This window comes from Aegilops tauschii, chromosome 2 (genome assembly GCF_002575655.3).
Source record: "Aegilops tauschii subsp. strangulata cultivar AL8/78 chromosome 2, Aet v6.0, whole genome shotgun sequence".
In the NCBI taxonomy this organism is placed as follows: Eukaryota; Viridiplantae; Streptophyta; class Magnoliopsida; order Poales; family Poaceae; genus Aegilops; species Aegilops tauschii.
This window is the reverse complement of record NC_053036.3, coordinates 4,957,988-4,972,427: the sequence shown is the minus strand read 5'-3', so window position 1 is coordinate 4,972,427 and position 14,440 is coordinate 4,957,988. Positions and strand designations below refer to the sequence as shown.

Here is a 14,440-nt window from a genome sequence, read left to right as displayed (position 1 = left end):
CTAACAGCTGGGTCCACGGCCGCACACAAGGAAATGCCTCCTTATTAGGCGCAAAATAATGATTCCTCCACCTGACAGCTGGGACCCATCGGAATGGCCTCTGTATTTCGCAAAAAAAAACGTCCCCCCCGCTGACAGCTCGGACCCGCTAGCTATATCTTCGCACGCAAGGAAGTGCCTCCTTATTACGCACAAAAAAATGAATACTCCCCCTGCTAGCTGGGACCCACCATAGTGTGAGGCTACCTTGTGGGCCTACTAAGTTGACGGGGATGGAGGGCTTTGTCAACTTAGTCAATATGAACGATTCTAGCTCCAGTGATCGTACGATGTCCATCCAACGGCTGTAGTGCTTCTTCAACCTCTGGTCTTCTTGCTCTAGCCACCCAAACCAGCGCCGGTCGTGCCGCATGCTCCTGCCTCCCGTGGCTGGCTGTGCTACCGCGGAAGCCTCGCCGCACCCTACTATTCCCACCGCTCGCCAGGCGCTGCGGCAACGACAGCCTCACACCGTAGCCGAACCAGTGAACCCTCGTACTCCTCTCCGCGTGGGCATCCACTGCCGCGTATTCCCCGGCTCCGCGTCGTCCCCTTCCTAGGCCTCGCCGTCGTCCACCGCCCTGGTGCTCTCGGCGCGGCGTGGTCAATGTGGTCAAGGAACGACTTCCATCGGAAGAGTACCGTACATGGAGAGGCTGACAGCTGGGTCCACGGACGCAGCAAGGAAGTGCCTCATTATTATGCGGAAAATAATGATTCCTCGACCTGACAGCAGGGACCCACCGGACGGGCCACAGTATTTTGCGAAAAAAATGTTTCCCCACTAACTGCAGGGACCCACCAGCTACATCTTCGCACACAAGGAAGTGCGTCCATATTACGGGCAAAAAAAATGATTCTCCCCCTGACTGCTGGGACCCACTAGCTACATCTTCGCACGCAAGGAAGTGCTTGACAGTCGGGACCCACTTGGTTGAAGCGTACGTAGCGTTGTCATTCTAGTCGCGAACGTGTACGTACATACTGGTCGATCGGTCTGTCTACAGGCTACAGAGATGAACCGTGGCCGTGTAAGGAAGGGCACGTGTCGTAGTAGAGGCACGCACGTGTTGTAGTAGAAGCGCGCACGTAGCATATCACGCAGTCCCGTTAATATCGTGTACACATACATATAGCGGCCAGGGTGGAAGAAAGTAAATACGGCCACGTACGTACATATGGGCGGGGTCTCGAACGCCTACTCGCGCATACGTACGGCCAGAGCTCGTCTACATGGCTGGGTCAGAACGGAGAAACTGCATCGTCGTCGTGTTCATCGGGAGCCAACCGGCTTGGACGGAACAACCGATCGAAACGAGGCCCGGCGTACCGCAGAACGGAGGAAACGGCCTTGTGTTCAACCGGCCACGGTCGAAACGGGATCCTGTTCATCGGGAGGGGTCTGGCGTAACGCAAAACGGAGGAAACGGACTTCTCTTGGACCTCCTACGGTCGAAACGGGGTCATGTTGATCGGGAGGGGTGTGGCGTACCGCAAAACGGAGGAAACGGAGTTGTGTTGGAGTGCTACGGTCGAAACGGGGGTCCTGTTCATCGGGAGGGGTGTGGCATACTGCAAAACGGGACTCCACGGGATACTGTTCATCTTCATTGTCGACTGCCTCCACGGGCTACTGTTCATCCACCGTCGACCTCCTCCAGCCTCCACCTGCGACTTTTCATCCATGGCGTCTCCCCTCCTGCCTCCACCAGCCACTGTTCATCCAGCCTCCACCGCTCCTCCACTGGCTACTGTTCAACCAGCCCTCTCCACGTGGTCCTGTTCAACCACCCCTCCACGGGCTACTGTTCATCCAGCCCTCCACCGGCTACTGTTCAACCAGCCCTCCACGAGGCCCTGTTCATCCACCCCCAACCGGCTCGATCGGGGTCCTACTCATCCAGCGGCAACGGCCTCTACTACCACGGGGTCTTGTCCATCCACCTCCCCACCGGGAACTGTTCATCCAACCCCCCCAACAATGCTCACTGTTCATCAAGAGGCGGCAGGTTCGATCGGCTTCAGTTAGCAGCAGTAGCAAAGGAATCGCTCGATCAGGTTCAATTAACAGTCATCGATCGATCGCTCGGGTTCAGTAACGCGTAGCCTGCAGTGCAATCGCTCGGGTTCAGTAGGCGAACGCCTCGCTCGGGTTCAGTTAGAGCCCAACGCCTCGCACCCACGCGCATACGTGTACGAGAGAAACGCGCATCGCTCGGCCCCCCGACCACCCACCGTAACCGGGAACTCCTCGATATTTTCCTCGCCCTCGCTTATACCATGGTTTTTTTCGTCATGGACGGCCCAAAGAATGTCATGCAACTGCGTCTCCAGCCCGCCCAGGACGAAAAGCCCATTTTCTGTCTTGATTTTTTGTCAATGAAGTAGAAGTGTCATAAGCATGACAGGAAAAAAATTCGTTCGGCCCAAAATGTCACGGATGTGTCTTTTTTTTGTAGTTCTACTAGCTATGGACCCGTAGGTCTGTGGTAAACTACTCACGCTTCATCGGAGAGGCAATGGTGTTGATGTAGAAGCTCTCCATGATCGAATCCCGCTTCGACAGGACGCCGGAAAAGGCCCATAGATGGGATTTCATGGGTAGAGAAAGTTGCGGCGGTGGAAAAGTGGTTTTGTGGCTCCCCTGGAATTTTTTGGATATTTGAGAATATATATAGGAGGAAGATCTAGGTCAGGGGGTCACCGAGGGGCCCACAAGGTCGGGGGGCGCCCCCTACGCCCCTGGGCGCGCCCTCCACCCTTGTGGCTGCCTCGTGGCTCTTCTGACTTGCACTCCAAGTCTCCTGGGTGTCTTCTAGTCCAAGAAAAATCACTGCAAAATTTTTATTCTATTTGGACTCAGTTTGGTATTCCTTTTCTGCGAAACTCAAAAACAAGGAAAAAAACTGGAACTGGCACTGGGCTCTAGGTTAATAGGTTAGTCTCAAAAATCATATAAATTTGCATATTAATGCATATAAAACATCCAAAACAGATAATATAATAACATGGAACAATCAAAAATTATAGATACGTTGGAGACGTATCGGTGCTATTGGAGATGCGGGAAAAATATCCATCGGGAGATGGCGCTGTCGCTAACGCTAATGCTCGCAAGGCGGTTTTCCAGGCAATCCCACATAATCCTTTTTTTCGTTGAGCTCATAACCTGGTTTGTGCGATTGACTCTGAGAGCGAGCGAGGGATCGTTCAAGCCGAAGAGGTTTGAGAATAACGTGGATTATTATGGGACACATTTTGAAGTCACCTCTTTCGGCGCAGTTCAGCATGACCGCCGTAAAGATTGTCTTGGCAAATCTTCTCCACCACTTTGACTGGTGCTAATTCCCGACGAGCCAATTAAAGAGTCACTGAACATGTCTAAGAAATTTGGGATAACTGTAAGCAGAAAGTTTGACCTTCAGCTGCTAGCTTTTCTACGGCCACGCTCCAAAGCTATTTCGATATACATATGGAATGTATATAGTAATAATTATATAGAGGACCTTTATTGAACCAGAATGTTTTTGTTGCTCTGTAGTCTGTACATCTGTAGATGTTTGCATTGCTCTTGTTGGACTATCAGATTATTTTTCATATTATTCTGACTGACATTGGCTATGTCAAATAATATCTCTATGCAAAGGTTTGCATGTACCTCTATGTAAAAAAGTATGAACAAGCTTATCCATGAGTAGTTAAGTTTGATATATGCACAACTCTTTCAATCTCTGACGAACTCAAACATACATCGATATGTTTAGTCCTTTACATAAGATAAAATTTGAGTCGAGATATAATTATAACAAAAATTATCACGCCGTAATAAAATGCACTACTACAACTTTCTTGCACTGTTGCATTTCACATATTATCAGTGAATCACATGCATGCTTATCAACATTTCCCTTTCTATGGTGAAAACTAGGGAACAAATACACGATGAATTGGGCCAAGGCTTACATATTCTTCAGGAAGAGCCTCTCAATAGTCCACTGCATATGTGCGCTGTGCGTGTATACATCATTTCTGTTACCATAGAAAAATGTTGTGCTAATCGCTAAGCTAATGAACTGCTGCAATGCAGGGAGAAGATGATTTTCAAAGCGAGCTTGGTTCAGAGTCTTCCATTCTTGTTCTATCAGGGCAACAATTTTGGTAATGGCCACTTCACTTGTCACGTTGTACTCATTGATGTAACACTCTACAGTGCTTGCCAGATCCCCCTTGCATTTTCTACGCTGTATGATAACATCAATAGTCATCTTTATGTAAGTATGTATCAATTTAATAATCTTGCATCCACTCACAATGATAGTACAAACTTGGTAACTGAGCCCTGCCCCCTTTTCCATAGGTGCCCACACATTTTGATGTGTACAAATTTATAAAATATAGACCAATGAAGTTAAGGTAGCATCACAAAAATGACATTGCTGAAAAATAATTCTAAGTATAACCCATACTATGATTTTTTTTGCCAAATAAATCACATTTTAGCTGTCAAATTGTTGGTCAAAATTATATCTCAATATGCTTGAACTTGAGCTTCTTACATGTGTGAAAGGAGCAAGTAACATGTATGCAAAAAAATTTTGAAATATTATATATATACCTCAAATGCACCGATATCATTCATGAAACGGGAAATCTTCCCTACTGATATGACGACATCCGGGACACTAGCAGCCCATTTGAGTGCTGGCTTCATCATTGCATCACTCATTCCAGCCATCATACTCACACATATCGTTGGCACACCAATGTTCAGGCTAGTCAACTTGACCTGATCTACAAAGCTTGGCTTGTGGTTCCTGTGTGACCATTTCGCTTCTTGCAGGTAACCAGTCACGTTATTTTGGACCTGCATGCAAACAAAGAGATGTAATCCCAAAATTAATGAGAGAGAGAGAGAGAGAGAGAGAGAGATGCACAACCCCACACACACACACACACAGAGAGTTATATGGGAATATCCAATTCTGAGCCCAGGCTCATCTGCACCTGCTCAATAAAAAATTCTTAACAAATTCAAAAAAATTAAAAAAAACCAAATTTTTGTGGAAGGTAGATAATTTGGTGCATGAGGTGCGCTCCAAATTTCATAGCATTTGGACATTTGAGTAGCTCTCAGCAAAAAACACAAATTGGGTCAGAACAGTATGTGAACAGTACATTATTTAACAGACCACAAATTTGTCTTTTTTGCCGAGAGCTACTCAGATGTCCAAATGATTTCAAATTTGGAGCAGACATCATGCAATAAATTATCTACCATGCCAAAAAAATTGGAGTTTTTTGAATTTTTCTAGTATTTTGTTTGATTTTTTTATTGAGCGCAGGTGCAGATGATCCTGGGAGCCAAAACGCCTCACTAAGTTATATGTTTTTTTTTACAAGACAGAAAAGGGTACATGAACTTACCGCTTTTTTCAGGTGTGCTATATCGTAGTTCGTATTGGTTGGCATTTCAGCCTCAATATTGTCAAATGTCCTCAGCATCTCCATATAGAACTTCTTCAAGTACTCCGGCAGGAGAAAAGCGGCGCTCTTATCCCATCTAGAAGGCCAATTCACAAAAACAATCTTAAAACAAGTTATCATAGTTTGACAATTCTTTGTTTGCATGTTAACCTAACCTTTTATTTTTCTATACTCTTCGTCTTTCTTCAACACATTAAGAACCACTAGTTTCACTTTGCTCCATGAGGCAAATAGTGTAACATGACATCAAGATTTCATTATAGGTAATATATCTCATTCGTTACTGCATTTAGATTTTCTTTCATCCACCTCTTATTATGGCAACTAATCATGCATCACATTTTCATTTGAAATTGCAACTGTAACCAGATTGTATGTACCAATGAGTGCTATTGTGTTAAGACTTATGAAAAATGCATGTCAACATCAGATTCAGCTTGTCCACCTCTGGACGCGGTAATTATCCAAAGAATAGTAATATGCTCCTGGGTTGAAGCATGATTTGTATACCATTTTTTCTTGTTAGAATTGCACTCTTATGGTCACGGCAATGCAGGGTGTTCAATTACTTCTTCATAAGTACTAAAAATAGTTATTATCCAGTACACACATGTTCGTAATTACTTTATCACTTTAAACGTCATGGAAAAATCACGTTGCGCACATATTTACTGACCGTGATTGCCAGTGATTCTAAGGACGTACTGATATGATATGGAATCGTTATCTTAGTGGAATATACATTAGAAGCACTGACAATTTGAGAGATAAAATGTAGAGCTAAATCAATCCCACCTTTGTATTGCTTCATGTAGCTTCCAACTGTCCTCTAGGGTGGCATGGTTATCATATATGTCATCTAATGTGGTAATTAGTACAATCATCTTTGTGATCATACTTCGAGGGAGCTCAAATTTTGTATCATAGTACAACATGGAGGCCCATGTATAACCCTCCACCACACGATCGCGGATAAAGCTTAGCTCGATATATCCGAAAAAATGTTTCCACCACCTGTGAATTACTTAAGCAATGTTATCTGAACTAGTACATATATAGTCCATGTAGAATATAACATCGCTAGCCCCATTAAGAGATAAAAGAACAATGGTCAATTATTATTAAAAGCATGTGCATTCTCACTACACCATGTATGTAATTATCCTACAATGCACAGAAACTAATGAAACACTGAAGCATCACGAACCATTAATGAATATGCATTCTCATATTAATCAAAAAAGGCAACCACGTAAACTCTTAATTTCAATGATGTTAAGTACTAGAAATGTAGTATTAACTAGACTTTTGGTTTTTTGTTTGTTTGAAGATGTAGTATGTGAGGGCAACCACCCGTGAATCATTACTGGGTTATATATTCTGTTTATATAAGAAAGATAAATAACATACCTGGTAATAACTTTGAGCTCCTTCGAGTGGACATTTTGCTGAAGGTTGAAATCCAATTTGGCAAGCTCCAGTAGCATCGGGTTATGCTCCTCTTGTTCGTACTCTTGGATATAATGTAGCATTTCCACCCTCTTATTTGTCCTTGGCATTGGTATGTGAAGGGCACGTTGGACTTGTTGAGCTAGTGGGGTCTTTAAAGTACCACTACATGATTCAAGATGATGCCTTGCAAAAGCTATGGCTTCTTCGAGTGCTGGCTCACCATGAATTAGAAGATGAGATGCATTGTATAGACATAATAGTGTCCTGGGTTCATTTGTTATATCCTTGATGAAGCTTCCATCTTCACTTTTGAATCGATTGAAAACATCTGTAAATCGATAAATAAATGTTGGTGTTCTCGTGACCACATTGTCAATGGAGCTTCTATTGTTGTAGACATGTCGTCCACATTATGAAATATTTTGCAAATAAGGTTACCAATCTAATCTTGATAACTCAATTTCTTAGCCAGTTAAAAATTTGCACATCATGATTTTTCTTTCATAATTTTTCGTAACCAACTATGTATAATAAGAAAAAATTGTTAGGAATATATATACCTGGAGATACCCAGTGTCCATGTTCCCTCAGCAAGCGAAACCGAAGGGCAACTTCATAGAGGTTGTAATTACTAAATTCACTCTTCAGGATTTGCCTCATAGCGGTGTCAATCTGGTCTTCAAAGTGGTGATCGATTCCGAGATGTTGTAGTGTATCCACTAAGGACATTTTTACCACTGTGTCATTGCTGGTTTTAAACAACATACATATGTCTTCCTTCAGTTTTTTTGCCCTAAGCGTCATCCACTGCTTGGATTTTTGCAATGCAAGCATTGAACATTTTTAATTAACCAAAAGGGACAAGGGTTAGCTAGGTAAAGAAAATGTCGCCAAAACCAAAAATAGTTGAAAAAATATAACAACTCGTATCTCCAGTGAAACAAAATGGACCAAAAGTACATGATTGTATAAAATAACCATATATCCTTTCACTGAGTCCAACTTTCCAACATGTGCCAACCAAAGGCTATTCACATGTATCTTCTAAGGGTGTCGGTCGTGGCCAGCATATTTAATTTCAAAAGCATGCATGTGGTTTCAAATTGCTTCCACTCAAGCATGGAGTTACACTAGACGATTTACTTATGACTATGAGTGTTGTTGATGATATACAAAGTAGATATCTGAATATGACAAATCTGTACCGCTGGGTATGCGAAATATAAAGTCTATAGACATATTCAGATACTATAAGAAGTGTCGACTAGTGAAGTACACACGATAAGCAACCGGTTGACATGGATCTCTAGAGGAGCACGGATGGTAATTAGAAATGTGTTCCTACTTGGGCCTGCAAGTAGTGGGTGCATGGTGTACATTCTGGCACCTCTTGGGCCGGCCCAGCATAGGCCGGGTAGTAGATACTAGTACAAAAATGCATAAAATAGTTACAAATAAATACCTTCGTGCATGGTGACATTTTGTGCCATAAATAGTTAGCTTTTATTATACCTGTAGCAGCGGTGGCTCATATCCAGCAAAGAAGTCGATCCATGGTGAGGGCTCGTAGCTGAACGCAGGAGTAGCAGCATTGCCGGACGCCATGGAAATTAACCGTTGCTTCTTTGTTTTAAAGAGATAGCAGCTTGGGCTATAGATAGCTTTCTTTGGGGAGGAAGGAGAATGTGTGCGTGAGGCCTTTAAATAATGTCCACGCGATGGCAGGTCCATGCATATTTCTCATCGTTAGCAGCCGGCCGGCCGAACTATAAAGACGACCGCATGCACTACTAATCTACCTACCTTCAGGTTGATTATCCGGTAGTGCCTTTAGACCCACCCAATTGATGGGCATAAAATCGTGTATTTCCAGCGTGGAGAAATCTATTTTAGATTGCTATACTTGTGACTTGCACTGTTCCTTAGCCATTTTGTCCGTTTTTTACATGTCACATAGTATTGTCATGTTTATGTTCAGAATTTACATCCACATACTTTTAACCATCCTCTATATACATGAATCTTTTGTGTTCATTTATTTTGAAACTTGAAAGTATATCTTTTTTTTGGCGGTTCAGATGTACCTCAGATCAGAAAACTCCAGCCCTTTCTGGGTGTAGTTGTTCGTGATACATATACTTAATAGACAAAAACTAGTTGCCAAATTTACATTCAACTCGTGTCATAATCCAAAATATCACACTAATTTAAACTTAATAGAGCATGTAAAAAAAGTCGAACTATTTTAATTTGTGTAGAATGTACAAAGAAAAATTATGGACCTGCCAAAGTTAAATCAAAGTTACTTTGAGGAATGTATTTCTTGTCGCATGTGTTATATTTATCTTCATAGGACGGATCCTTGGGCAGCCTCAAGATTGCATCTCATAGCAGCCGCACCAGGAACAGTACAAAGCTAGCTCAACGCATGCAATTGGCGTGACAATGTATAGTCAGCAAAACACTCATGCCAATTGTTGTGATCTCTCAGGCATGCATCATGCATGCAGGTCTCTTGTGCATAGGGCCAAGAATCCCTTGTACATCGCTTTTCGATTATACTACATCGAGTTTAAGATGAATGCATGATGCGTATTAGCAGCCAGGCGAATTATACTAGATAGTCCCTCTTTCGATTTATAAGGCCCAAGTGTATCCCTAAATTAATCATTTAATAAATGTAACACCAAATGTATATCATAAATGGTATATCTTTAGAAGTTTTCTATGGAATATTTTTCTTGTGATATAATACTAGCATTATGTTGGTCAAATTGATGATTATTCAGTACATGTGGGCCTTATAAACTGGAGAATGAGTACAAAGAAAATGCTGCTATTCTACTCCGTGATTGAACTGTGTGTTGTGCTTGCTGCCGCTTCCTGCGGAGGAAGGATAGATAGTCACATGTGCCTGCTCCACCATGGGAGACCCAGGGAGTACAAAAAAACTCTAGATAGCTAACACTAATAAATTAGGGCATGCATTCATTACCATCGTTATGCCATGTTATTAAAGTATCATAGCTTGACGGCAACTCCCCCCACCAAACCCTAGCTGCCCGGTCCAATATCTTAACCGTTTTTACCTGTGATCCATCGCCTCTACTATGTCGTGAGGTTGGGAGATGCAAATATTATAGCTTTTCTTTGAGGTTTTTGTTTTTTTTTTCTTGACTATGGCAACAACACCAGCGCCTTGCGAAATACTAGTTCTCCTTCTCCTTAAGTTGTCCTTGTCTGTTGATCTGGTTTTCAGGATCATGTGGTCCAGTAAACCATTGTAGGGATTTTCGTTCATGGTCTGTTGAATAAACTTTGTGCCCTATTCCAGATGGGGCGGGAATTCAAGAGTTTTTATTTGCTGAAGATGAAGATGAAACATTTTTTGCTAAATAAAAAGACAAGCACACACATGAGGTACCTTCAGGAACATTTATCCTTGGTCAAAGACAACGGCCCACAGATTGCAGCGACGTTTCATAGCATTGAAGTTTCATGGATCTTATAGCAGTCACTCATGGATCTTGTATCGGTAGGACCAGTGATTTGTATCGGCCGGTGCGACGGCTCGTTGCGATTCAGTAGTTGCGGTGGTGCGGCAGTCCGAGCGATGGAGGGCGCGGTGGATCTGACTTCACGGCGATACAGTGGTGGCGTCTTTGGCCAGAAGCGGCCGGATTCGAACGGATTTGGTAGCAGCAGCGAAGTGGGAGGGGAGGCATTTCTGTGTGTTCACCTAAGGGAATGTTCCGGATGGTGGTTTGGCTGCACGCAGCTGCGTTTTTGTTTCGCGAGACTTGCGCATGTTGTTGTATATTTGCAGCACAAGAGGGTGTATTTTAGGGATGCCTCTAATTAGGACCACAAAAATATAGAGATTGGACAGCTGTTGGAGCACCGTTTTTATGTCAAAATGTCGTAAAGAGCATTTTCTTTGCACCTCTACTAATTTTTAAATCATGTATTGGAGATGCTTTATGTGTGTTCATTTTCTCCATAGGTGTCGCCGCCTCCTTCAAATACTTACCCCTAAGCGTATGCATATGAGGGCAACTATTGGTGGTGCACGAGTCAGGTGAAGGTGCAACCTGGTGCAGCTTAAGCCATTTGCGAGCGGGTGCATGGACGGGTCGGTGACATTTAGGCTGGTCTGGCTCAGCCATTCGACCGGTTTGCGTGTAGAGAAAAGGATGGAAAGAGGAAAACTTTGACATGGCGTAACCATGACGGGGCTTTTCTTCACCCTCGATTTAGCAGATTTTGTCTCCTACAAAACTATTGGAGCAGGAATTCAAAAGTTTTAGTTTTCTCTAAGATGAAGCCGTTGTGCGTGTAATTTGGTACTGGTTCCTATTTTGCATGTCTGCCGTGGTTGTGTTTGTGGAAATTACTTCATCTATCGTTTAGTAGAGAATTTTCTGGGTCTTGTAATTCGTTTGGTAACCGTTCTTTTGTCTGGTTTATCAGCCTAATGCAACATGTGCCAGTTTCTCAGTATAGTCCGAGTAGGTGTGTTTCTTTTCGTTTGGAGGTGTGGTGCTTACGAGATCGCAAACAAGCTACAAAGAAAAGGACATGTACGCGGTGTACTTTGTGCACTGCTTCTCTTGGCACATGTGTTATTGTTATCCTTATATATACGAATGATACTTTGTCAAAGACAACATCGTCTAGATTGCATCCACTTTTCATAGCAGCCGCACCAGCTGGAACAGTATAAGGCACATACCATCGTGAGTGTGACAATCAGGCCTATCTTTACGTAACTGTGACCACTCAACGCATGCATGCATCCACGTTTCTCACAGTCAAGTAGCAGCCGGAGGAATCCGGTATATCGATCTTGTGCGTACTGGGAATTCGGTGCGACGTCCACTAGATCGACTATAAGATCTGCTCTTCACTGGGAATGTTAGCAGCCGGTTGAATCATTTTTAGTATACAGGCCATGACGCCTTTATGTTCTGCCCCACTAGTTCAAGATCCATGCGTGCATTCATACTCCATTTTTAGCAGCCGAGAGGAGTCACCTTCAACTACAATGTATTATTAGAGGATAATATGGACGGAAACGTCACAGGACAGTCGGACGTCAACACATTACCATTAGATTAGATAGACATGTCTCACCTCCCTGCGTGCCCGCACACTTTGTACCATGCTAATTAATTGTATGTGAGTTTTTAAATGTTTTGCTACCTTTGGAAATGTAGTTGCGTTCAGATACAAGAAGAACATGTAGTATTTGTAAGGGCCTCCTTTAAGTTGACAGGATAATTCTCCATCTCTGCCAAACGAAGCTAGCAATCACATTGCGCCATGAATCTAAATTTGGTCTCGCGAGGGTGAGCTAAATCCTATTCAGATGGCCACGGATCTAAGCGGATAAAAAGAAGAGAAATCAAGGACAACTACCAGGCAACCAGTAGTCGAGATCATGGTGAGGATGGGAGGAAAAACAATAGAAAAACACTCGTGTCTTGGGCCGTAGTAAGCCCTAAATAACAATATATATGACCGAACATTATACATATACTTAGGAGGTAAAACAAGGTGAATTGACTTCCAGAGTCGGCTCAATACCAAAAGATCATATTTCTCTAAACCTGATAGAGTATGTGACAAAATTAAAAATCAATGAAAACAAAAAATTACAGGTACCTAGCATTCATAACTAAAATGCACCTTTCTTTTGCTATTCAGGTCTTGTAATTCATTTACTAATCGATGTTTGTCTGATTTATTAGTTTTTTGTCTGATTTATTAGTATAGTTTAATGGAATATGTATGCTTTTCAGCATTCTGAGTATGACAATGTTTTCTGACCACATGTTTTATTGTTATCTTCATATGATTGATAGTGGGCCAAAGACAACATTGCGTAGATTGCATTGACGTTTCATAGCAGCCGCTCCAACCAAAACATTGCAAGGCTAGAGTACCAGAAAGGCACAGATCCATCGTGGGCGTGACAATGCATATATCTTTTACGAGCACTCCTTCTGTGTGACACGCACTAGATGCATGCATGATGCATATTAGCAACCGCGTGCTGGTGGCATGCACCCAAGTTCAAGACAACCTGCTCGCCAATTGCACGGATGCATTCATGTTTGTTGCTTTGTTAGCAGCCGGCGGAGTCACATTCAACTATAGTGCATTATTAAGATATATGGATGAAAACGTCACACAGGCAGTCACAACTCAATAGTATAGTATTAAGATGGACATGTCCCACGTCTCTACATGCCAATTGCACCCACTCTTCTGGAACTACATACAGACGGACGGCCTAACTATATGATTTAATAAATTTGTTGAGAAACAAAGGTGCTCTTTGACACAAGAACATAAATATTTGTATGCGCCTCCTTTAAGTTACGGCCATACATATGTTGTTCCATGTCTGCCAACCAAACCTAGCAATCACATTCTGCCATGGATCTATACAAACAAAGGCAGAATTTAAATATAATAAGTGGTACCATACTATTTGTTAGCGGTACGCACTTGATGCATTAAGCAGCACTATCGAGTTGGTGTGCAATTAAACGAGAAAGGTTAGAGAGAAAACAATTGTTGGGGCCATGCAATTAAGTCGCTATGTGACTTAAGACGTGTCGCTACGCGACACACTGAGTGAGGTGGGAGTTAGGAAGATAACACGGTATATTAGTTGCCACCATGGCGATCATTACTCAGAGTTCGACGATAGCGAATTTTGACAACAAATCAGTGACAGTTGAAGGCGAGAGCGGACTGAAAAGAGAGAGTGATTGCTTATGGTCTATAGACCATAGAGTAATAGAGTCTCAATATAGTGGATACAGCACTGGGCCAAAAAGATCTGGCAAGATATTATGGTAGCCCGTTCAGAAGATCAGTTGAGCGAGATAATTGCTTCTTCTTTTTTTTATTCAAGAGAGCGCACACTTCCTTTTGATTCATAATAAGGAAACAGTTTATTTTATGAGGAAAGTTGGTCTGAAAACCAAACCAGTGTGTCAATAGTGAAAGATCTTAGAGAATATTAAAAATAATAATTCAATCTACATTTGGCCTAAAGCATGCCAAGACAGTAACCGATGAGCCCTTGGGCGAGGCCATAATTGTTAGCAAAGTCGGTCCAAAGGATCTAGATTTCAATCGATAAACCTGACAGTAGATCTTCCAAAAGGACACAAAAGAAAGCAAAAAAAAGAAAGAAATTATAGGCCATTCCTTCAATTTTACATGGAGGACATCAGACCACGAAAGTAGATTGAAATATGGTCCTTACAACACTTCACTGGGGCAATTTAAAAAGTCCAAACTTTGTGTTTTGGTACAATCAATAGTCTGTGTCATCCACCATAATATATTGCAGGTTCAACGAGGTTCTTTTATTGGTGCAACAATATGTATTGCTATACATCAAACTAAATACATACATATCTATGAGGCAATGCACATCCATCTATGA

At 42.5% G+C, this 14,440-nt stretch overlaps 1 protein-coding gene across 1 annotated transcript; it reads right to left on the bottom strand.

Annotated features, from left to right (window-relative positions):
• Nucleotides 1–5,353: 5,353 nt before the first annotated feature.
• Nucleotides 5,354–7,884, bottom strand: LOC109784260 (tau-cadinol synthase-like). Its single transcript, XM_020342859.3, has 4 exons — nt 7,536–7,884; nt 6,934–7,303; nt 6,319–6,537; nt 5,354–5,599 (listed from the first exon to the last, which is right to left on the bottom strand). Exons 1-4 carry the CDS (start codon nt 7,807–7,809, stop codon nt 5,419–5,421), a joined length of 1,044 nt encoding a protein of 347 aa, XP_020198448.2. The 5' UTR covers nt 7,810–7,884; the 3' UTR covers nt 5,354–5,418.
• Nucleotides 7,885–14,440: the final 6,556 nt, after the last annotated feature.

What these genes read in the sequence shown, in the direction of transcription:
- LOC109784260 (XM_020342859.3), bottom strand. Translation starts at nt 7,809, where the DNA reads ATGCTTGCATTGCAAAAATCCAAGCAGTGGATGACGCTTAGGGCAAAA. An exon ending in GAGCTCAAAGTTATTACCAG is followed by an intron (nt 6,538 to 6,933) that starts GTATGTTATTTA and finishes AGTAATTCACAG; the next exon opens with GTGGTGGAAACATTTTTTCG. An exon ending in CTACATGAAGCAATACAAAG is followed by an intron (nt 5,600 to 6,318) that starts GTGGGATTGATT and finishes TTGGCCTTCTAG; the next exon opens with ATGGGATAAGAGCGCCGCTT.